General features: G+C 37.8%; 1 protein-coding gene across 15 annotated transcripts in view; it reads right to left on the bottom strand.

The window, feature by feature from the left end:
* LOC124398484 (transcription factor 4-like) overlaps nt 1-23,228 on the bottom strand; it is a 146,547-nt gene that overhangs the window by 47,799 nt on the left and 75,520 nt on the right. For 9 of the 15 annotated variants that reach the window (XM_046868733.1, XM_046868729.1, XM_046868738.1 and 6 more), the window contains 2 exons: nt 12,243-12,372; nt 10,949-10,998 (listed from right to left, as the gene is read on the bottom strand). In XM_046868733.1, coding sequence (XP_046724689.1) covers nt 10,949-10,998; nt 12,243-12,372 — 180 coding nt within the window. Of the gene's footprint in view, nt 1-10,948; nt 10,999-12,242; nt 12,373-13,418; nt 13,572-23,228 lie in introns of those variants that run through there. The other 6 variants (XM_046868737.1, XM_046868739.1, XM_046868728.1 and 3 more) reach the window with 3 other exon arrangements.

Here is a 23,228-nt window from a genome sequence, read left to right on the forward strand (position 1 = left end):
CAAATAGCATGTTCCTGAAAACATGTAACTCCTCTGTCCAAAATATCTGCATGTTCAGAGGAGATGAGAAACTACAGGAAGACTGTCCACACGAAAATCCGAGCTTGAACAACAGTATCTAAGATCAGAGCACTTTTACGGAGGCGCGACAGCACTTGTATGTAAGAAATGACATCGCTAATTCAGCTGTCACGTCATCTCGAGACGAGTGGAGCTTACCGCTTTGCCGTTGTAGTAATACACGCCGGGGATGGTGTAAGCGCAGTACATCTCTTCCTCTTCTCCTCTCTGTTTTTCCCTTTTTTCCACCCTTGTCCGTTAGTGTGCCTAAAACAAGTATTTTAGTTTTGAAAAACTTGCGCGCTCTCTCTCTCTCTTTCTCTCTCTCTCTCCCCCCTCTTTTTTTCACAACAATTCCTTCAGTTGCATTTTCCCATATGGCCGGGGAAAAGCGTAGTGAATATGCAAACGAGGGAGAAACCATTTCTGACGTCGGGGTTATTGAAGGGGAGGAGCGCAGACGGACCCACCCTCCCTTCCTCTTTCTCTCGCTCCCTCTCTCATTTTTCCCTTTCTCTCTCTCTCTCTCTCTCTCTCTCTCTCTCCCACTTGCACCCTGCACGCACGCGCGGACACACGCGCGCACACACTCTTTTTCCGTGGTAAATCTGGAATAGATCGCTGTTCTGAACTCTGCTGAACTCTTTAAAAGAAGAACAAATGTCAATTCTTTTCACTCGTTCTTTCCATCCAACACATTCTCTCTTTTCTTATCGCTGTCTGTTTGTACATACCGGCTACACAAGCACACACACTTTGACACTACCAAGGACAAAATCTATACACATGTATGCCATCTATCTATCTATCTATCTATCTATCTATCTATCTATCTATCTATCTATCTATCTATCTATCTATCTATACTAGATAAACACGTGTGGCTCCTTAATACAAATAGAATACACATGCTGTTAATAATTTCTCTCTCTCTCTCTCTCTCTCTCTCTCTCTCTCTCTCTCTGCTTCAATTTGATTAAAAGACGAGAGGCAGGAAGGGAATCGTATGATGCACATCTAATAACTTCACCATCTGTCTTCAGCGCTGGCTCGCCACCAACATTGTGTGTGTCAGCCGCTGCCTGAGAACCCAACTTACAATTAGGAGGGAAAAAAACGCTGCGGGGAAAAAAAACAAAAAACAAAAGAAGGAAAGAAATGGTGTCTAAATAAAGATAAAAGGTATCAGAGAGAGAGAGAGAGAGAGAGAGAGAGAGAGAGAGAGAGAGAAAGAGAGAGAGGGTGGGAAGAGAAATAGACATACAGAGCACCTGCAAGAAGTGATGAATAAGGCAATGGAAAAGGGAACATTTACTTATGGTACACACATATCCAAAAATTTGGGTTAAAACTAACACACCACAGGAACATTCCAGGTCTATGAAGTGTGTGTGTGTGTGTGTGTGTGTATCTCAAAGTGTCTGAAGAAGACGTGGTGAAGGACTAGCTCACCGGCAGCTAGAACATCACACACACACACACACACACACACACACACACACACACACACACACACACAAAAGCAGACTAAACATCAATACACAGTCCCAAAGCCGAAAGCATGGAAGACCCGAGGGGAAAAACACGCTCAGTGGAAATAAAGGAAGGAAGAGGAGTAATAGGAAAAGAGGGATCAGAGCAGCAGAATTCAGTCTTTCCCCCTCATCCATATCTTCATCAGCGAGAATAAAAATGATGCTGAGCAAAAAAAAAAAACAACAACTGAATTTGAGGAAAGCTCAGAACCCCTGATTTCAAAACTTACATTTTAATAAGATTTTAAATAACATAATATTTTATAAGGTAAAAAAAAGAAAGAAAGAAACTTTCATACAATCTACAATAAATATGTGTTTGTTTTGGGTCGTGCAGTCTAGCCGGAAAAAAAGAGGAAAGCAAACAAAAAAAACAACAAAAAAAAACCAGTCTGTAGCAGCTCTCCAACAAGTGAAGTGTGTGAGGCTGCCAAATTTAGCTCATCAAGGAGACAAAAAGAAAGGGAGACACCAAAAAAAAAAAAAAAAAGTCCAACCTCTGGGAATAGATCCCAAAAGGAAGTAAATGATTCACATATGCCAAAGCAAAAGCCTTTCAAACGCTGTCAATTTGAATCATTTAGGATGGTGCGTTTTTTTTAATTCATCATATATTTATACAACTTTGTTTTTCTTTCATATTTGTGGGCTGTTTGTGTGTTGAGTCTCTTTCTTTTCTGAACACGCTCTCTCGGACGGAAGTGGCAGTCGCTTTAATCGCAGCGTATGTTTGAGTTTTGGTTGAGATTTTTTTCTTTTTTATTCATTTGAAACTTTGCCAATTTCGAATATCTTCTTTTCGCTTGATCTGCACTTCTCTTGTAATGTTCAAAGTTAAAAAAAAAAAATCTGAATATTATTAGGCGGCGATGTTATATAAAGTTAAATATTAACAGCCCTTGAAATTAAATAAAAGGTTATGTAGCGTGTGTGTTATGTAATAATATATGCGTGTCAGATTGAAATGAACAGAAAATAGAAAAACACACACATACACACAAACACACACACAAACACACAAATCCACCAGACACAGCAATCTGCCGAAAACCACATTTTTCCCTCTTGCGGTTCTTTTCGACCACATTTATACACACAAAGCCAACAACTCTGATCTTTCTGTTATCATTTGAGCGATTTTAGGGAGAGAAAAGCTTCAGTGCTGCCAGCGAAGGGCATTGAGCTCTCCCTTTACTCGTGTGGTAAGTACAAAATGTGGTTACACACCAATTGTAATAAAATACAAACATTAAACCAGCATCAGGAAATCCAGTGTTTGACAGTACTAGGATTAGATTGCGTATGAGTGTTTCGCTTGTTCTCGGCACTGACCGTGGTAAAACATTTCACTGCTTTGCGATGCTTAAATCTTCATAAAACTCTGCACAATCACACACACAGGGCTTGTAGTATCATTTTTAGAATAGCCAAATTTGGCCAGAAATTTGTGTCACTTTCTGGAAACACGGAATTGCTCAAACCAAAAAAGAAAGCGTTTTGGTGTCACAAAATCCATCACCAGTGCGGCGTTTCCTACAAATTCTCTCATTTGTAACAATTAAAAACCTGGGGAAAACAACATGCCACGATTTTGAATACCATAGCATTGTAATAAATGTAATCAATTCTAGTTGCCAAAATGCATTGTCTTTTTTGTCCTGTTTATTGCACATCGTAATAATTCTTTGTACTTTCTTAGTACTATGACAAATTATTTAGCAATACCGCACACATTGCTCTTTTTAAAAATTTGCTGCATTTTTTTTTTTCATTAAACAAAAATATTTCATAATTTTATCTTGGACTCTTATTAGGCATGCATGAGCATTAAATGCTAGAGATGGCAATCCAAATACAGGAAACAAATGAGTAAAAAATTGTTAACCCTCTCAAAAATATCATCGGGAGACACATTTGAACTGAAGGCCAATATCCTTCCATAAGACAATGATGTGCTCAATGTCCACAGTGAAAAGGTTTCTGAAAGCATGTGGAGAGAGTGTAAGAGAGAGAGAAAGAGAGAGAGAGAGAGAGAGAGAGAGAGAGAGAGTAAGGGAGCGAGTTGTGTATTCACACGGCCTATTGTGTTCTCTAAATCAGCTTTATTTCACTCAGTGTGGCGTAATCGCCGGATCACACAAACGCTTCTTTAAAAACAAAAAGAAAAACATTGTTAAGACTAATTAGGAGCCTCCGATTCTCTCTTTCATTTTTAATGAATCCTATTTTTTTATTCAAGTTTTAATTCAATTGCCGGGTTGCATGCAATAAACTGGCGAAACCAAAACCAGGAATGAATAAAAAAAAGAAAAACAAAATTCAAAGGCAGTGTAATTAAGGGCTGCATTAGCAAACAGAACATAGGGGATGAATCTAAGAAGGTCTAAGAGGAATCAGCTGAAAGATCTACAATCTTTGAAAGATACATTAACGTAAAAAAGAAAAAAAAAACTTCTCTCCCTTAACTCTTTTTCAGCTTCTTGAACCTTCGAACCTGTGTTTGAGTCCAACTGTAATCTCAGAAATGGCATTAATCAAGCCAGGGCCTCGCACGATTCTGACAAACATTAAACACAGTAAGCAGGCAATTATGTATGCATGATTTAATCGGCAACTAATTAATATGCAAATGTATTCATATGTTAGTTACTAAATTAAAAATGCAAAGCAGTCCTTATGGTGAATCTGTGATTTCTGCACAAACATGGCGTTTGAAAATAATGAAAGAAAAAAAATAGGGAAAGAAAAAAAAACCATTCAGACTTTTTTTTTTGTTCTTCCACACGGCAACCTGTTGCTGTTGTGAACAAGTATTTTTATTTAATTATTTACTCTTTTAAACCAAACTGAAGACATGAAAATGTTCTGAACACAGATTTTAATGGTGTATCACTAGAAATTAAAATAGTAATAAAAACACTGCAGGGTTAGCAGGATAAAAAAGAAAAAAAATTAATAAAAAAATAAAAACCAAGCAAGCAGTAAAGAACACATCGTTAGTTTAGTTTAGTTTAGCTTCCAGGCTAAACGACACATGAGCACTCTCAATCAGATTCATTTCAACCCTGGCTTTGTTTGAGCAGCAGTCGGCGTGCGGTTAGAGCTAAAAGCTAAAAGGGCTAAGGGGCTGCACTACCTGCTCGGCTGCTGTGAAGGATTGTGGAAGATGAATAGAGGGGTCAGGTAGGGGATAATAGACTCAGAAAACCCCTTTAAACATACACACAGAGGGGAGCTGACATACACACACACACACACACACACACACACACACACACACACACACACACACAAACACAAAGGGGCAGAAGGAAGGCTACCTGGGTGGGCAATTGACCCTAGTGTTTTATAGCTAAAAGACTCAAAGTTGCTCTCTCTCTCTGTCTCTGTCTCTCTCTCACTCCTTGTTTTTGTTTATGTCTGACTTTCTTTCCCAGCTTAAAAAATGATTTCGTAATTCGTCCCGGTAAGAAAAAGTACAGTGCCATGCCAAAACCTCTTTCCCATCCTCTCTATTGCTCTTTGGATCCTTCATTCTCATCCTCTCTCTCTCTCTCTCTTTCTCTCTCTCTCTCACACTCCTCCTCTTTTGGCATGAAGTGAACTTTCCCTGCAGTGTTGATGCTGCTGCAGCCCGAACTCTTCCCCCTAAACCAGGGCTTGTGGGAGACGCTTCTTTGATGTGGGGGGGATACATTTTAATGTGGCACAAGCCGCACATTTTTATTATTATTTAGTAGAACTGATAACAATATACTCCTGTATCATTATCTTATATTCACATGGTCAATACACAAAGCTTGGACAAGGCAAACCTTCACCATGCCAAAAAAAATGTGGTGAAATTGAAATGGAACTGATGACCGTCACTTCGCTTTTTGCCAACTCTTATTGTCCATCCTGCCATCTCTCCCTCTCTCTGTCTCTCTTGATATTTATTTTTTTGAATATCTTTCAGTCACCAGAGAAATAGTCCTAACTGACACTTGCTCTCCTCTGCAACACCATCAGTGTTTAATATGTGACATAAGATTTAGCTACCTGCCACTGTCTATTGTCTATTATGAGCATAATTTAAATTATTATTTATAATAATAATAATAATGAGTTGTTACTTTTAATAGTCTTCAAATAATAATTTTCTAAATATAAATTGTGATAGTACATTTATACCAATATTGTAGAACAAAAAGCAAATTAGTTTTAAATATTTTTGTTAATAATCATAATTGTAATTATAACATGTATTATGATTGTGATTATTATTATTATAATAATTATTTTTTATTATTAAAAAATAATAATATTTTTATTATTAAAAAATACAAATGAAAAAATACAAAATAAAAACTCCAGCAGCACAAGTTCTCAAAATAGGTCTCAGCTATATATATATATTTCACAAAGATTTTAATATTTGTGCACATTTGAACCCCCCACCCGGTAAAAACTTGTTTCCATGCACGAGACCCTTTCCTGCTGACTTGTGTTATAACCATGTTATACACACTGAATAAGCGTTTTCTCTCTGTACACTATAAACTCTCACCACATCACTGTGCACTGAACTCTGACTGGAAACCCGATACTGTCACTGGATGTGAATTCTGCTTTTAGATGATTATCAGTGATTTGATGAAGCTGGTTGTGTAACTCTAATGTCTACATGTGCACCTGAGCATGTGCATGAGATTCTTCAGGACATCCTTATGAAATGAATTTTTTGAATGAGTTTTTTTCTCCTTTGTATTTAAAATATATGTAATTGTGAAATAAACATAAAATAACTTTAAATATCACTCACATCATACAATAAAATAAAAGCATTAGTTTTCTATTTCTGTGAATTTGGCAATGCAAGAATAAAAAAAGATTAAATATAATAATAGTCCACAGAATGAATTTTTCCAACAAGAAACACTGAACAGTTGTGAAACACGTAATGCTCCTGTCACAGACAGCATGAGGAATTCATCACTAAATGACTACATTACTTTTTTCCCCCCTTTGGCCAAAATATTCAGGACCGCTCTGTTATCTGCAGCTGCAGCCGAACAAAAGTTCCCATTGTAAAATGTGAGTGTAAACAAATGGGATGGCGCTAATTTGATTAGTAGGAGCTCTCACAAGATGGCTGCCTGTGCGTTGAACATGGTGATGATGCTCAATGGCAGAGACATGCTCTGAAAAATATCTTTGCTGTTTTAATTATTTATTTCAATTCACCTCAACTTAACAGTGAAGCATCTTTATGATTGTATTCACTTTGAGCATTCTAATCAGTCTCTATTAATTAGCTCAATCAATCAATCAATCAAACATCAATCAATTAATCAGTTAACTAAGATTAGTAAAGAGAGCTCTTACTATTCTGTTGTTTATTTTATAGAATCAGTTTTTAATAAATAACAAATTGTTCATAACACTAAAATATTTTTAGGTATGTAGTTATTTTATAGGTAGTATGATTTTATTTATATTTACACAAACAATGTTTATTCTATTTATTTATCATGTTTAATAGCTTTCTCTCTCTCTCTCTCTCTCTCTCTCCTCTGTGTGTCTATATATATATATATATATATATATATATATATATATATATATATATATATATATATATATATATACTATTTTATATATAAAATAGTAAATATAATAATTCAAATCCTTATAAAATATTTGATCCTCAATTAAAATCTATTGATCATTTAATGTGCTGTTTTTCTTCACTATCTCAATATACAGAAATTTTTCTATACACACACACACACACACACACACACACACACACACACACACACACACTTCTAGACCCTTGTCCAAGCCGAAACACCTTCCATACGTTTTCTTCCTGATAATATATTCTGCTTTTCTCGAGCGTTTGAAGGGATTAGCATTTATTAGCGGGACTTGTCTCAGATATGATTGCATTTTTGACAGCGAAGGCAGAAAGTGCATCGCTTTCACTCTTTTCGATGAAAACGGTAGTGTGAGAGTCACAAACATCCTCCTTTTTTCTTCTATAAACGTGTGGAGAGCAGACATTTTCCCGACTGGGAAAATTTGGTCAGATGCCAATGACCCGACATGCCCGCGGTCAGAGAACGTCTGCTCTCTCTCTGTCTTTCACACACACACATACACACGGAAATAAAAAACAATATACAATACCCTTCTGTGTTCATCCTTAAATGGATTAAATGAAAAGTACTTTAACTTCCATATTATTCATTCAAAATATTAGTTCATCTTTATAACGTATTTTAGCGTTGATGTCACGCAGAGACATTTCTAAAGCGTTTTTTCCCTAACGGTGTAGCTGAATCTGCAGGGAAATGGACACACAGCTGTTTCTGTTCTTTAACCCCAACCCTTCCCACAATACTTTTTTAAAATTCGTTTAGGAAAGAGATGAAAAAATGTATGAAGTCATCTAATGGTACATTCTGCTTCAGCTCACACATAAATCTGAACTCTTTCATTCTGCTTCTTTCAACACACACACACACGACTGCCAAATGCCATAAATGTAAATGTACACACACACACACACACACACACACACACACACACACACACGATTATTCTATATTTTCAGATCAATAAAAATAGCAGACAGGATTAATATGGTGCTAAAAACATTGTGTAATTTTTTAATGAATTGACTGAAAAAGGAGTGTTATGTATGTGTGTTTCATTCATAGAATTGTAAGATCAGCATGAGCATTAACTATTCATTTACAATTTTCAATTTGTGCAAAAGGGTCGAATGTGAATATTATTTGATATAATATATAACAAATGTGGTCAATTTTAGGTTAATCTGAAATCTTATTAAAAAAAAAAAAAAAAGACGACCGAAGATAAATGTTTTAACATGATGCATAGACGCCAATAAGTCTAAAAGTTCTCGCCTGAGAAAATAAAACACGCTTGCACACACACACACACACACACACACACACACACACACACACACACACACTGTATATACACATACACTCCATCCATACATGATTTCCACTCTCTGGTTCCTAAGACAACGTGGACGGTGACAGCTGGTGTTGCGGCGGCCATTTTATTTTTCCCCCCTCAAGTTTTGGGCCTTGGCCAACACCTCACTGCCACCCGCTCAAGAGCCTGTCAATCAGTCCCATCACCATGGAGACACATTTCTTTCCCTCTCTCACTCTTTTCTTTTCCTACCCAATCTCTATAAGAACACTCTGAAAATGGCGGGTCTTGGATTCACAGTGGTGTTTTGGGGGTCTGATGTTTATTCAATGTTGTTTTTTGGGTTTTATTTTTGCATGTTGCTCATGTTTCCCAGCATGCTCTACCTTTCTTGCCAGCCTGAGAGCGGTCTGGGAGGCCAGCTGGAGCGGCCAGCAATTACGTTTATAACGTAGAGGAGAAACAGACAGTCAGTGAGAGGGGACTAGCAGTAGCTCGACTGTCTGGAAATATCATCGAGGTGCATGAGCTCAGCGACACAGCAGTAAAGTGCCATCAGCTCTTATAAACCTCTTTTATGCTTTATTAAAACACTTTATTGAAGTGAATACCATTTTTCCCTTTAAGACAAAAAGAGTTTTATGGATGACGACAATGAAGGGTACAGCAGAATGACTGTATAAGCCTCTAAATAAAGGGTATTGTGTGGATATCATCCAATAGAAACTGCTGATCTAATTTGATATATTTACATTTTCCCTCTAGTAGACACATTCAGTGAATTTTAAATAACGCAAAATACAGCCAAAGCACACAGCAGAAGAACTGAGGGTTTATGGTTTTACTCGAGGGTCCAAACTAATTTCCGCTCACAGGAATCCAGCACAGGAATCTTTAGCACTGCACTCCGCTTTGATGCTACCAGTCAAAGTGAAAACTCTAACCACCGGCAATGTCTGCTGCATCCTGAAGGGGGCAGACCAGCTCAGGGAACAGGGATTAAAGCACACACAGGAGAATAAGTCCCGACTGTGCCTTCTGCTAGACCTAACTTAATTTAATTAACGCTGTCGACTTTAAACAAACTCTGATATGCACTCTGAGGAGAGAGAACGAAGAGAGTCAGTGAAAATCGAGCTCCTCAAGGACAAACTGCAGAGATGCGTTCACATTTCAGAAATGAGTGAGATGTGAAAAAAAGGTCCATACACTGGATTTGTAAAACTGTTATTGTACAGGGTGATTCCTATACAGAGCTTAAGTAATAAGCATTGACATTCATGATTTTCATACAAATCACATTCTTAATATTTTTTCTTGCTATTCTTATTAATAAAAAGACAGTTATGAATTTCATAAAATCAATAATAATTATATAATATCTAAAAATGTTTTAAATTATATATTTTATATACATATTTATATAATGTATTGTTGCCATAAACTTGATTAACAAAAAGAGGGAAAAAAATATTCAAAGGATTACAAACTGCTCTCACAATGCTAATGTGAACTATGTTCTTTTGCACAGTTCCTGCCAACTGCTTGATTGTGAATTCATAATGGTTTGCAATACTGTGGTGTAACTTACTTCTTAGATTCCCCTGTGAAACTGAATTTATAAGTTGAATAAAGGGCAGCATGTGGGAAATGTAATAAACTTAAAAAAAAAAAAATCAATGCCATTATTGAATAACATCTCAAAAATATCGTCATTTTAAAATGTTTCACTGATCTCAGAAAAAAAGTAATATTCATTATTTTGTTGGATAATAATTCTATTATACAATATTATAATTTAAGGTCTAATGGGGACAAAAAAATGTGTCAATATGTGTTCATCATATCAAAATGCACAATACAAATTACAAGGAGAGAGAAAAAAACTGCAATGACCATCTGCTCTGTAAACAAAAACGCACATAAACACCCCTAGAAACCCTCCATAAATAAATAAATAAATAAATAAAATATAAATAAATAAATTCATTAAATCAGCACACACAAACACACACTGAAGCACTGTCAAGCATATACAAAAGCACACAGAAATACACACACCAGCGTGGTGCGGTCACACAAACAACAAAAAAAAACACACTGCTGCTTACGGAACTCGTTCATGAGTGACACACTGAGGAGCACTGAAAATCGAAGCCAGGATGTCAAGATCACTTTTAATGAAACTGTTCTATACAAGCTTCATCTTTACATGTGTGACTGAGATGAACAGTAAAGCAAAGTGCTGCTGCACATGCGACTGTCATACATTCACGTCATTAATATGCAGGCTGATGTGTCATTGCATAGAAAAATTTGTATGTGGGAGAAACGTGTGGATGGTAAAAATATTATTTCACTGCAAAAGAACGGGAGAAATAAAAAGCCTGACTTACCGAAGAGGGAAGGCCTGGTGGAACTTTGCGCACTTTCTTTGTCTGGACCTCTGTAAAATCAGAAGATTTTTTTTTTATGTCAGTAAGAGTTCTAACCATGAGGCAGGTAATATACCAGCTGCCAGCTTATGAAAAAACATTAATAAATAAACAAAATCCAAAACCTATCTAAACAACCCAAAATGAAACTAACTAGGTTGGGTTTTTTTTCTGAAAGAGGAGAAGAAGGAGGAGATTTGTGTGCATGTGTGCATGAAAAGGTGAGAATTTCATGAGATATGAAAAGAAGTGCAAATTGCCTGGAGGGCATCAAGGCTCGAACCTGGATGCCTGATTTCTGAAGCACTACCATATTTAGATACTTTAAAAAATAAAATTACGCTATGTGGAAAGTTTGAGGGAAAACACTGGGGCATTGAACACAGCACAGCACTGGCCTAATCAGTTAAATCTAACTTGCATTCATTTTAATTAAAAAACTGAAATAGTTAAGTTCGACTAACAATACAAACATATGGCACATTTAGAATGAATATATATATATATATATATATATATATATATATATATATATATATATATATATATATACATACACATTACAATACAATTAGAACCAAGTGACCTATTAAAGGAAAAGGCAGTGGATGACATTTTGCTTGTCACCTTCTCTCCTGGAAAAGTTCTGGTGCTTTAAATCAATACAGTGTTTCTCTGTCTGATCACCTTTATTCTAAGAAAAATTCCATTTCTAGTAGAATGGGTGTGGCTTCTTCAAGGATGACTCCGCCCTAATCCACAGGACACAAGCACCGAATGAGTGGTTTTGATGAGGGTGAAAATGATGTATGTCTATCACATGTTATGGCTTTCACAGTGGCCAGCTCTCAACTGAACTTAACGTGCACAAGAGCTTTTGGAGCAATGTGTTAAGACGGCGCTCTCCACTACTATCCTCAAAACGCCAACTCGGGGAAAATCTTCTCGATAATCATATGCAGAAACCGTGCCATTAAAGCTGTTCTGAAGGCATTTTATCCAGTGTTTTCCTGTGGTAGATCTCAAAATAATTCCAAAAAATACATTCATTTTAAACTATTTTGTTTTGTGCAGCTAATTGATAAGGCAGAAAGATATGGGGCATGAATAATATTATTATTAATAATAATAATAATAATAATAATAATAATAATATTATATAATAATGCTGAATGTAATGATGGTGTGTAATAATCACACAATAAAAATGATAAAATAGTGGTGTTGATGATGTTAATGATGATGAAGACATTACCCATTGAGTCGCTGTGTAGTGGTCTCCGCCGTTGGTTGCTGCTGTAGTGCTGATAATACTGAGAGCCTGGTTTAGTGGGGGAAACCGTCCCGGGACTCACCATTCCCATTTCACCTCCCATGATGCCCTGCTGCACAACACACACAAGTATAACACTTTATTAATATCAATATTTAAATACAGCCATTAAAAGCATTTACTTGTGAATTACATTAACACATAAATTACAAGACAAGCATTTAATGCCTGGATGTCAAAAGATTTAACACTTTCAATACACAACTAATATTTGGATCATTAATCTTTTAAAAATATGTCATAATTATTTTTATTATACTAATATACTAAATAGAAAAAAAATGTATAAAACATACCGTAGAATTATTAGGCTCTATAACTAAAACTGTACAAGAATAAAACTCGTTCGAATATTTGTCTGTTAAAACTAGAAAGCTCTTTATGAGTAAGCAGCGCTCGCATTATTTCTGGGTTTGAACAAAAGTGGTCCAAGTGAAAGCCTGCATGTGTAGTTCACGCATGCTGAATGAAAAATGTTTATAGATTGAACATAATGGCTGTGATAGGCGGAGGTTGAATTAGTCCTTTATTACAGCTTCATATTGTTAGGACCTCGGGAAGCGATTTATCCTGAGCAGGGTTCTGGTGGATCCAGAGTCTATCGCGGAGACACTGAGAGTAAACGGGAAGAACACAATACGAGGCATTGCATACACTTTTAAAACCAGAGGTAATCCAAAGACACAAAACCACCAACCAGCATGTTTTTTGGGAGGTAGGAGGAAACCAGAAATCCTGGAGCAAACTGACACGGGCACAAGGAGAATGTACCAAATCTTATACATAGAGTAACCAGTGCACTTTAAAGCTTTGACATGGTGGCGCTACCCGCTGTACCACGGCATATCCAAACTCGATATTGGAACATAATCATAATGAGAAAATTTGGTGTAATGTTCAGTAACTTGGTTCACACAAATAAAAATAAACAATAAATTACTTTATACAAATGCAACAAAACACAAAAGAAATTTAACAAAAAGGAAAAATTGCACAATTGCCCACCTACAGAATAAAATGTCCAAAAACTGCTTATTCTTACATTTACATTAGAGTTGTGTATGTTGTGTGTCAGATGCTAAAAAAGCACACACTTACCCTGAGCAAGCACATCCTCTCATTAATCTCCCTGTTAGGCTTATTCTGAGCTTTCAACTCCTTCTCTTCCCACTACAAAATAAATTTCCTATTCAGAATAAAAGACAGAAGTTTATCTGTCCATGCTTAACGTAAGTTTGAAAGAGAGAGAGAAAGAGGAGAACGTGTGTGAGTGAGAGTGTGATGACTCGCCCCTTCCAAAAAAAAAAAAAAAAAGTTTGTAGAGTTAACTCGCCTGTTACCGGCCGTTAATTAGTAGATTTGATCGAGGCGCGATAAGTGTTTGGTCTAATCTAAATTCCAATCACTGACTTAGACACAACAGACTTTAGTGATGCTCCGCTAGGCCACCATTCACATGCAAAACACCATTAAATGGGCCAATTAAGGGCCACAGGAGCTCCCAACCCCGCCCCCCCCATCTTTCACATGTTAAAACAAAAGGGGCCTTGTCTTAAATAAAGTCACTGGCCCCCTTCCCTCCCTCCAGGGTACGTAGTTAAGGAGCTTTTTTTAGTCGGGGTGAAGGGGGCTTCGACTAAAACAAAAGAGTCTCGTCTCGTCTAGTCTCAGAGACACTTTTCTCAAGCCCAGCGATGTCGTCGTGGCAACTAGACAGGAAAAATAAATAAATTATTGAAGGACGTGTCAAGCACTCCCATGGTCAAAGTTGGGCATCTAGGGCATCAATTTCAACAATTCCGTGCCTGCTGATTTCAGACCTGGCACTGCAGTACCCAGCTGGCATCCAGGAGCAAATATTAACAAAGATAAATGAGGAACACCTGAAGCGGCATGAAGGATTAACACTCTGCATTAATAACAGGGGAGCACAATGCCTACTTGGCCACCAAATGATGATTACCAAAAATGGAAAAGACATTAGCATAATTACAAAAGTGCAACAAACAAAAATGTAAACAGTGTGTTGGGATAAGAGGGGGAAATATAGATGGAGGCGGCATAAAAAAAAAACTCAAATGGAGCAAGTCAGGCAGTGAAGTGGCGGAAAGGAAAGAATGTGTGAGTGAGTAAATAAGCATGTTCTATGTCAAACTGTCAGAATTATTTATTTATTTATTATTATTTCAAATTTGATTTTTTTTTTTAGCAAAATGTTGCTCACACTATATTCAGATCCAAAGCAAAAACAGTCCCTCATAGTTTTAGAATCTTATCGCTTCAGTCTGAACCTCCTTCATGTTCTCTGTGTTACTGTACTATTATACTAGAAACCACGGCGACTCTTTACTTGTGGAACCATGGTGACAGCATGACTTATGAATGAGTGTTGTGTAAGTAAATTCCTGTGCATGTGTGCCACAGCAAAGTCTTCCGCTGCAGTCTGTCAGCTCCCTCTGTAGGGAATTGAGTCCCAAAGGAAAGGACTCGGGAACACCCGAGCCGACACAGCACACGCATGCACAAACACTGACACACTTGCCTTTAAACTGCCGCTAAGCCACTTCAAGATGAGAGCGGCATGCCACACTACAGTTCACTCCCTGTCCAACACGCAGTGATCAAACTGCTGCTTAATGACCATAGACAGCTCTCCCCAACACACAAACACACACACTCTTTCTCTCAGAGCTCAACAGTACACTGAGCTCACTACACATTCACATATGAAAACAAGTTGAGATGCAATAAAGAAAAAAGAAACCCAAATGAAATCTTTTTTTAAAGTTTGTTACATAAAAAGCTGAAACATCAGCCATAAAACTCTCTACAGAACATGCACACACACATGCACACTGATGAGTAATGAGGAAACAAGTCATGGTACTCAAAACAGTGACAGCCACTTCCTGAAGTGTGGAGGTCAGTGTTGCTAAAGAGCACTATAATAATGAAGCAAAATGTGTGTGCGTCTCTCTCTCTCTCTCAAGTGTGTATACATTTAAAGCAACAGTATCCAAAGACATCATATACAATTGTGTGCCCCCAACTTTTATATCTTTGTTTATTAAAGAAAAAGTGTGCTATAATTACTCTCAAAAGTAAAACTGAGTTTTAGGCTGATGGTGTCTGTAACCTAGCGAACCAGTGTTGATTCATTCATTAATAGAGACTCAAAGCACCTTTGTACATCGCTCTGGATAAGGGCGTCTTCTAAATGTCGTTAATGAAAAAATATAAATAGAGAGGAACCACATATGGCTATATATAAGCATAAACATTCATACATACACTATTTTGTCAAATGTTTGCAGACACCTAGTCATAAGTATGGCATGTGCTTTTGAGCATCGCACTCCATATTTAGTCCCAATTTGCTCTTGCAATTCCATCCACCCTCCTGGGAATATGTTCCAAAAGACTTTAGAGTGTGCTTGTGGAGATTCGTGCTCATTTAGACACAATAAAAAATGTTAGTTTATAAACTTTCTTGCTACTGCATCCAAAGACACCCTATACAATTGTGGGCCTTCAGCTTTGCAATAAATAAAATTATATACCGCCCAAACCTCTCCACCAACAACGGCATTTTTAACACACTCCCCCTGGCCCTTGCTCACCTGGAAAACAAGGATTCATACGTATCAGCATCCAACACTATAATTTCTCAGCACCTGATTGGGAAGATGGGTCTGTTGGGTCTGAACATTTCTCCCTGTAACTGGATCCTGGACTTTTTGACTAGAAGACCTCAGGCAGTCCGGATTGTGAACAGCATCTCCAAAACATCACACTGAGCACTGGGGCTCCTCAGGGCTGTGTACTCAGTCCCCTGCTGTTCACCCTGCTGACCCACGACTGTGCAGCAATGCACAGCTCCAATCACATTATCAAGTTTGCTGATGACACAACCATGACACAATGAGTCAGCATAGAAGGAGGAGGTGCAGAGGTTAACGGACTGGTGCAAAGCCAACAACCTTTCTCTGAATGTAGACAAAACAAAAGAGATGGTCGTTGACTTCAAGAGGACACAAATTGACTGTTCCCCTCTGAACATCAACGGCTCCTCCGTTGAGATTTTGGAGAGCGCCAAATGTTCACCTGGAAGAGAACCTCACGTGGTCCCTCGACACCAGCTCCGTAACAAGGAAAGCCCAGCGGCAGTTCTACTTTTTAAGGAATCTGAGTAAGGCACAGCTTCCACCAAACATACTCACAACCTTCTCAGAGAGACAATTGAAAGCATCCTGAGCAGCTGCATCACTGCCTGGTTTGGGAACTGCACCGTCTCGGATCGCAAGACCCTACAGAGAATAGTGAGGACGGCTGATAAGATCATCAGGGTTTCTCTTCCTTCCATAATAGACATTTACACCACGCTGCATCCGTAAAGCCACTAGCATTGTGGCTGAACAAACACACCCCTCACACGCACTCTTCACTCTCCTGCTGTCTGAAAAAAAGTACAGAAGCATTCGGGCCCTCACCTCCAGACTGTGCAACAGATTCCCCACTAGCCATCAGACTCCTCAACGTGAAGGAACTGCAGTGATACACACAAAATCAACAAAAAAACAAACAAACAAAAAATCTGCTATTTGCACAAACATCCGTTGAACCAAAAGTTTAAAACCAGCCAAATGTTTACATGAACAGAATTTATTTTTCTTGATTTGTATATGGACAGTCCTTTTTTGCACAACCTCTGTACTGTATTTTTGCACACAACCTCATCTTCCTGTATATGGACAATCCTTCTCGCTCAACCAACTGTACTTGTCGGCGCTACTATGTTACTGTTTTTTTCTGTCTCATGTAGTCTCGTTTTTGGTTTTTGGCACTAAATGTCGCACATTGCACATGTGCGCTTTGTGTTGTTAGTTTAGAGTTATGTGTACATTTGTGTTCCTTTTGCTAATTTATGTTGTTGCTGTAGCACCTTGGTCCTGGGGAAACGTTGTTTCGTTTCACTGTGTACTGTACCGTATATATGGTTGAAATGACATTAAAGCCTGCTTGACTTGACTAACAGTTTGTGAAAAAACACATATGGCTGGGAATGTCAGGTGTCCCAATACTTTTGTCGATGTAGTGTATATACAGTACTGTGAAAAAGTTTTAGGCATGTATGAAAAATGCTGAAATTAAGAATGCTTTCAAAATATGTCTTAATATAAGGTACTTCTTTTAGATACACTTGCACACAGTTCTTGGAAAACTAACCACAGATCTTCAGTGGACGAAGGCTGCCTGTTTAGGATTGTTTTACTTCTGCAGGACAAATTTGAGACCAATCAGATGCTTTTCTTTTAGGTTTGAATGGTGAAACTGCCTGTGCTTCTACATATTCATACACATAGAAACATATATAGAGTTAAATACATATTTAGACCAAAAGGAAGTTCTGATTGTTCTGATTGTGATGAACTGCAGTTGGATTGCAAAATTTCAAAAAGAAAAGCAGTAAAAAATAGTTATCTTTAACAAATATATATATCTAGTAACAAATATCGATCTCATTTAATATAAATATTAGAGACCTAATCTTGATTGAGACAAAAGGAAACACTAATTCTAACTATTTCTGATGCATCCTTTTAACTCTAGTTAAATAATTACATAGGCAAACTCAAAGATCACTTCATCTACAATCAAAATCAAATCTAAAACAAATACACAAGAGCAGCTATACATATTTTATATGTGTGTGTGTGTGTGTGTGTGTGTGTGTTTGTATGTATGTGTATGTGCGTGCGTGCGCACGCTCTGTTGTATGCTTGCTCAAATATTGAATGGTATGATGCAGCTGCTCTGTGTGTGTGTGTGTGTGTGTGTGTGTGTGTGTATGAAATGTAAACTTTTCTAAATTGCCAGTGGTGTTGATTTAAAGAAACCAGCTCTACCCTGCCCCCAAACCCTCTCTTATCACACACACACACACACACACACACACACACACACACACACACACACACACACACACACAGAAACTACATCTTGATGACAAATAAAAGACAGAAAGCTTTGATGCTGATGACTCTGCCGCTAGAACTAAAGAGAAAAGAGAAGGACAGAAAAACAAACACTGCATTCATGTGTGTGTGTGTGTGTGTGTGTGCAAGACGCTGTGTGTGTGTGTGTGTGTGTGTGTGTGTGTGTGTGTGTGTGTGTGTGTGTGTGCGTGTGTATATGTGTGAGTGAAGGTGTCAGGCTCACTAAAAAAGATTCTTGACAGATCGGACCTGCTCTTTATCCACTAGCAGCTGCTGCGGCATGCTAACTGCTAATGTGCTGTTTGATCTGAACACATCTGAACGGGAAAAACCCAGCTCTTTTTATCCTCCGTCTTCCTCCCTCTCTTTCTCCTGCCCCCTCTCTACAGCATGGTTTTAATGACCTCTCCTCTCCAGATCCTGACCAGCCTGCACTCTAACTGCAATTTGCTGTTCTTTTTTTCCCCCTTTTTTGTTGTTTTCCCCAGCACCAAAGCAGCTCAACATCACAAAACAAACAAAAAACAAACAAACACTGTATAGGATCATGTTAATGTCTCCAACATCACACTACAGCACACTAAGATTTGCTGTGTATTTAGCTACACTTTTGACAAAGTGACTTCATGACTGCAATCAAAACATGGACAAAGGGCGATAAGATGAGAAGTGAAAACAGCTCCTAGCGGCACGTCTAATAGAAATGGTGAATATAAAAATAACACACGTGCATAGAGAACATGGCACGAGACGGTTAATAATAAAATGAAATAACCTGTCTTTTTGTCTATGGCAGATGTGTCTAAATTATTACAGGCAGTCTCTGGGGAAGCCATACTGTAGATCTAAAAAAGGAGGGAAAAAAAAACAGCTGTTGCACATGCATACTACAGTCATACTACACACATGTGCCAATAAGAGACGGAGAGAGAGAGAGAGAGAGAGAGAGAGAGAGAGAGAGAGAGAGCAGCTGCTACACAGTGTCGATGAAAGTAAATGACAGTTTCACATTACTACTGGCACTCAGATCCTTTAAATCTTCAGGCTGAAGAAGCTAAAAAGGTCATCAAAATACACAGTCACTTGACAAACATTGAAACTCATAAGGAGTAATTTATCCTGCGGAATTTTTATATTGGTACAATGTCCACTGACAAAATCAGTATACAAATCAAATAGAATAGAATAGAATTGAATTAAATATAAGGTCTTAGGCCACATCTTAGGTGTACCAGTCTGATGCTCCTCTCAGGAATGTGTGGACACAACAAACAGGTCTGAAACAACTAACACACACAGGCCAACTCACAAATTCTTATCCTGTTTACATCAAATGAGCTGGTTTTTATGCTGAATTATTTCTATAATAACAGCACATAAAAACGTACTTGAACAGCAAATGCGCCATATAATCTAAAACTAATGATTTACTGATTAAACAATTGATATGGAAAAGTATGCTCTGTGGAGACTCCAGTGTCAGAGCACTGTTACAGTCCATTTTGTTCAAATGTAACCAGAAAATAAAATATTCTGTAAGGAGGCCAAGTTATCCAGTAATCAGACACGAATCACATCGTATCAGTTTGTGAGATCCCAATGACACCACAGCATCCAGTCAAAAAACAGAAATTGGTCATGCTCTCTGGGGTGAAGAAATGGCATACTCTCTTTCCCCTATCAATCACAGTAAAACTAGCTAATCGTGAATGGGGCCTGAAACTATAGCCCACAAACCAACTGACAGTGTGCCCCAACATTTAGAACAGCGCAGAGACTTTACCAAAAACATAATTAGAAAATTGTATTTTAAATATATGTTTTACTCATATCTGTATTTAAAAATAAAGGTTGGCTTTCAAACAAAAATGTCCCTTAGTTATTAATGGAGGTCGAGGCACTGATAGTTGATTGGCTATCAGCAGAAAGCCATATAGATTGTTTTTCAAGCTTTTGTTACGAGAGCGGGCCTCTAGATGTAAATCACTGATGCCACTATATTTGCCACTATATACACCACTGAGTGCTATATTATATTTATAATTTATTATTTATTAAATATCTAATTATATTTATTAATTAATATATTCATATGTATTTCCTTTAGCACATGTCCATGATTCAGTTTTATTATTTTTTATTTTTATAATACAGATTAAGACTATTTTTAATAAAGTGTTATATTTGTTTTTTATCCTTTATAAATCTACTATCAGTCGGCATCTATTTATTAACATAGCCTAATTATTTGTTAGATTCACCCACCAACCATATGCATAAATAATTAAATGTTTTTATTTTAATAGCAATAATTATTAAAAAAAATATTATTATGGCTACATAACTCTATAAAAGTAATGCTCATTTGTCTGTATGGTGCAAAACAAAGGTGCTTAAGATGGGACAAATAAAGGCAATTCTTCTATTCTATAAAATCTCTACAGTAATACTCGTAGTAACTCCAGGGAGGCCATGTCCGACCTACACATTATTCTTATTATTATATTTATAAACTTATGAGAATTTCACTTATATAAATACTTATAAATACATATATGATAGCAAATGTTGACTCAACCTCTGAATATTTTTGGGATGATTTTGAACATGGACTGTCCCCCAGGCATCAGTGCCTGACCACACTAACGCTCTTGTGCATAATGAACACAAATCCCCATAGTCACTCTCCAAAATCTAGTAGAAAGCCTTCTTAGAAAATATATATACAGTGGAACCTCGGGTTACGAGCGCCCCTGGATACGTAAAATTCAGGTTAAGAGTCGCAATTCATAAAAAATGTTGCCTCTAGTTACGAGAAATTTTTTAGTATACGAGCGTTGCGCACGGAAAAATCGCAGGCAGGTTAGTTTTTTTTACGTATCGCCACGTGCTCTCGCTGCGCTCTCGTGCAGCACATACACATCCGCTCGTCGCTCTAACAGTGTGGAATTACTGAACTTTAAATACTGTACGTATTCCTATCACCATGCCGCCAACAAAGAAGCCTGATGCAGAAGGTGGAAAGAAGAAAAAAGCCATCACTGTGGAAATGAAGAAGGAGATAATCAAGAAACACCGCGATGGCATGCGTGTTGTTGATATAGCAAGCCATTATAACAGGTCAACATCCACTATCTGCACAATACTAAAAAATAAGGATAAAATAGTTGATCAATATAACATGTTAAAAGTAAATAATATTAGTGAATATTGGCTTTATTTTTTTTTTAAGAAACACTTTTTGGTTGTCCAAAACGAATTACCGAAGTTTCTATTCATTCTTATGGGAAAATTTGTATCGGGATACGAGCTTTTCGGGTTAAGAGTAAAGTGATGGAACCAATTAAACTCGTAACCCGAGGTTCCACTGTATATATTTTTATATACAGTGAGGAAAATAAGTATTTGAACACCCTGCTATTTTGCAAGTTCTCCCACTTAGAAATCATGGAGGGGTCTGAAATTGTCATCGTAGGTGCATGTCCACTGTGAGAGACATAATCTAAAAAAAAAATCCAGAAATCACAATGTATGATTTTTTAACTATTTATTTGTATGATACAGCTGCAAATAAGTATTTGAATGTTAATCTTTGGTACAGTAGCCTTTGTTTGCAATTACAGAGGTCAAACGTTTCCTGTAGTTTTTCACCAGGTTTGCACACACTGCAGGAGGGATTTTGGCACACTCCTCCACACAGATCTTCTCTAGATCAGTCAGGTTTCTGGCCTGTCGCTGAGAAACACGGAGTTTGAGCTCCCTCCAAAGATTCTCTATTGGGTTTAGGTCTGGAGACTGGCTAGGCCACGCCAGAACCTTGATATGCTTCTTACAGAGCCACTCCTTGGTTATCCTGGCTGTGTGCTTGGGTCATTGTCATGTTGAAAGACCCAGCCTCGACCCATCTTCAATGCTCTAACTGAGGGAAGGAGGTTGTTCCCCAAAATCTTGCAATACATGGCCCTGGTCATCCTCTCCTTAATACAGTGCAGTCGCCCTGTCCCATGTGCAGAAAAACACCCCAAAGCATGATGCTACCACCCCATGCTTCACAGTAGGGATGGTGTTCTTGGGATGGTACTCATCATTCTTCTTCCTCCAAACACGTTTAATGGAATTATGACCCAAAAGTTCTATTTTGGTCTCATATGACCACATGACTTTCTCCCATGACTCCTCTGGATCATCCAAATGGTCATTGGCAAACTTAGGACGTGCCTGGACATGTGCTGGTTTAAGCAGGGGAACCTTCCGTGCCATGCATGATTTCAAACCATGACGTCTTAGTGTATTACCAACAGTAACCTTGGAAACGGTGGTCCCAGCTCTTTTCAGGTCATTGACCAGCTCCTCCCGTGTAGTTCTGGGCTGATTTCTCACCTTCCTTAGGATCATTGAGACCCCACGAGGTGAGATCTTGCATAGAGCCCCAGTCCGAAGGGAGATTGACAGTCATGTTTAGCTTCTTCCATTTTCTAATGATTGCTCCAACAGTGGACCTTTTTTCACCAAGCTGCTTGGCAATTTCCCCGTAGCCCTTTCCAGCCTTGTGGAGGTGTACAATTTTGTCTCTAGTGTCTTTGGACAGCTCTTTGGTCTTGGCCATGTTAGTAGTTGGATTCTTACTGATTGTATGGGGTGGACAGGTGTCTTTATGCAGCTAACGACCTCAAACAGGTGCATCTAATTTAGGATAATAAATGTAGTGGAGGTGGACATTTTAAAGGCAGACTAACAGGTCTTTGAGGGTCAGAATTGTAGCTGATAGACAGGTGTTCAAATACTTATTTGCAACTGTAACATACAAATAAATAGTTTAAAAATCATATTTTGTGATTTCTGGATTTTTTTTTTTTTTTAGATTATGTCTCTCACAGTGGACATGCACCTACAACGACAATTTCAGATCCCT

The sequence above is a fragment of the Silurus meridionalis genome, chromosome 15 (assembly GCF_014805685.1).
Source record: "Silurus meridionalis isolate SWU-2019-XX chromosome 15, ASM1480568v1, whole genome shotgun sequence".
NCBI lineage: Eukaryota > Metazoa > Chordata > Actinopteri > Siluriformes > Siluridae > Silurus > Silurus meridionalis.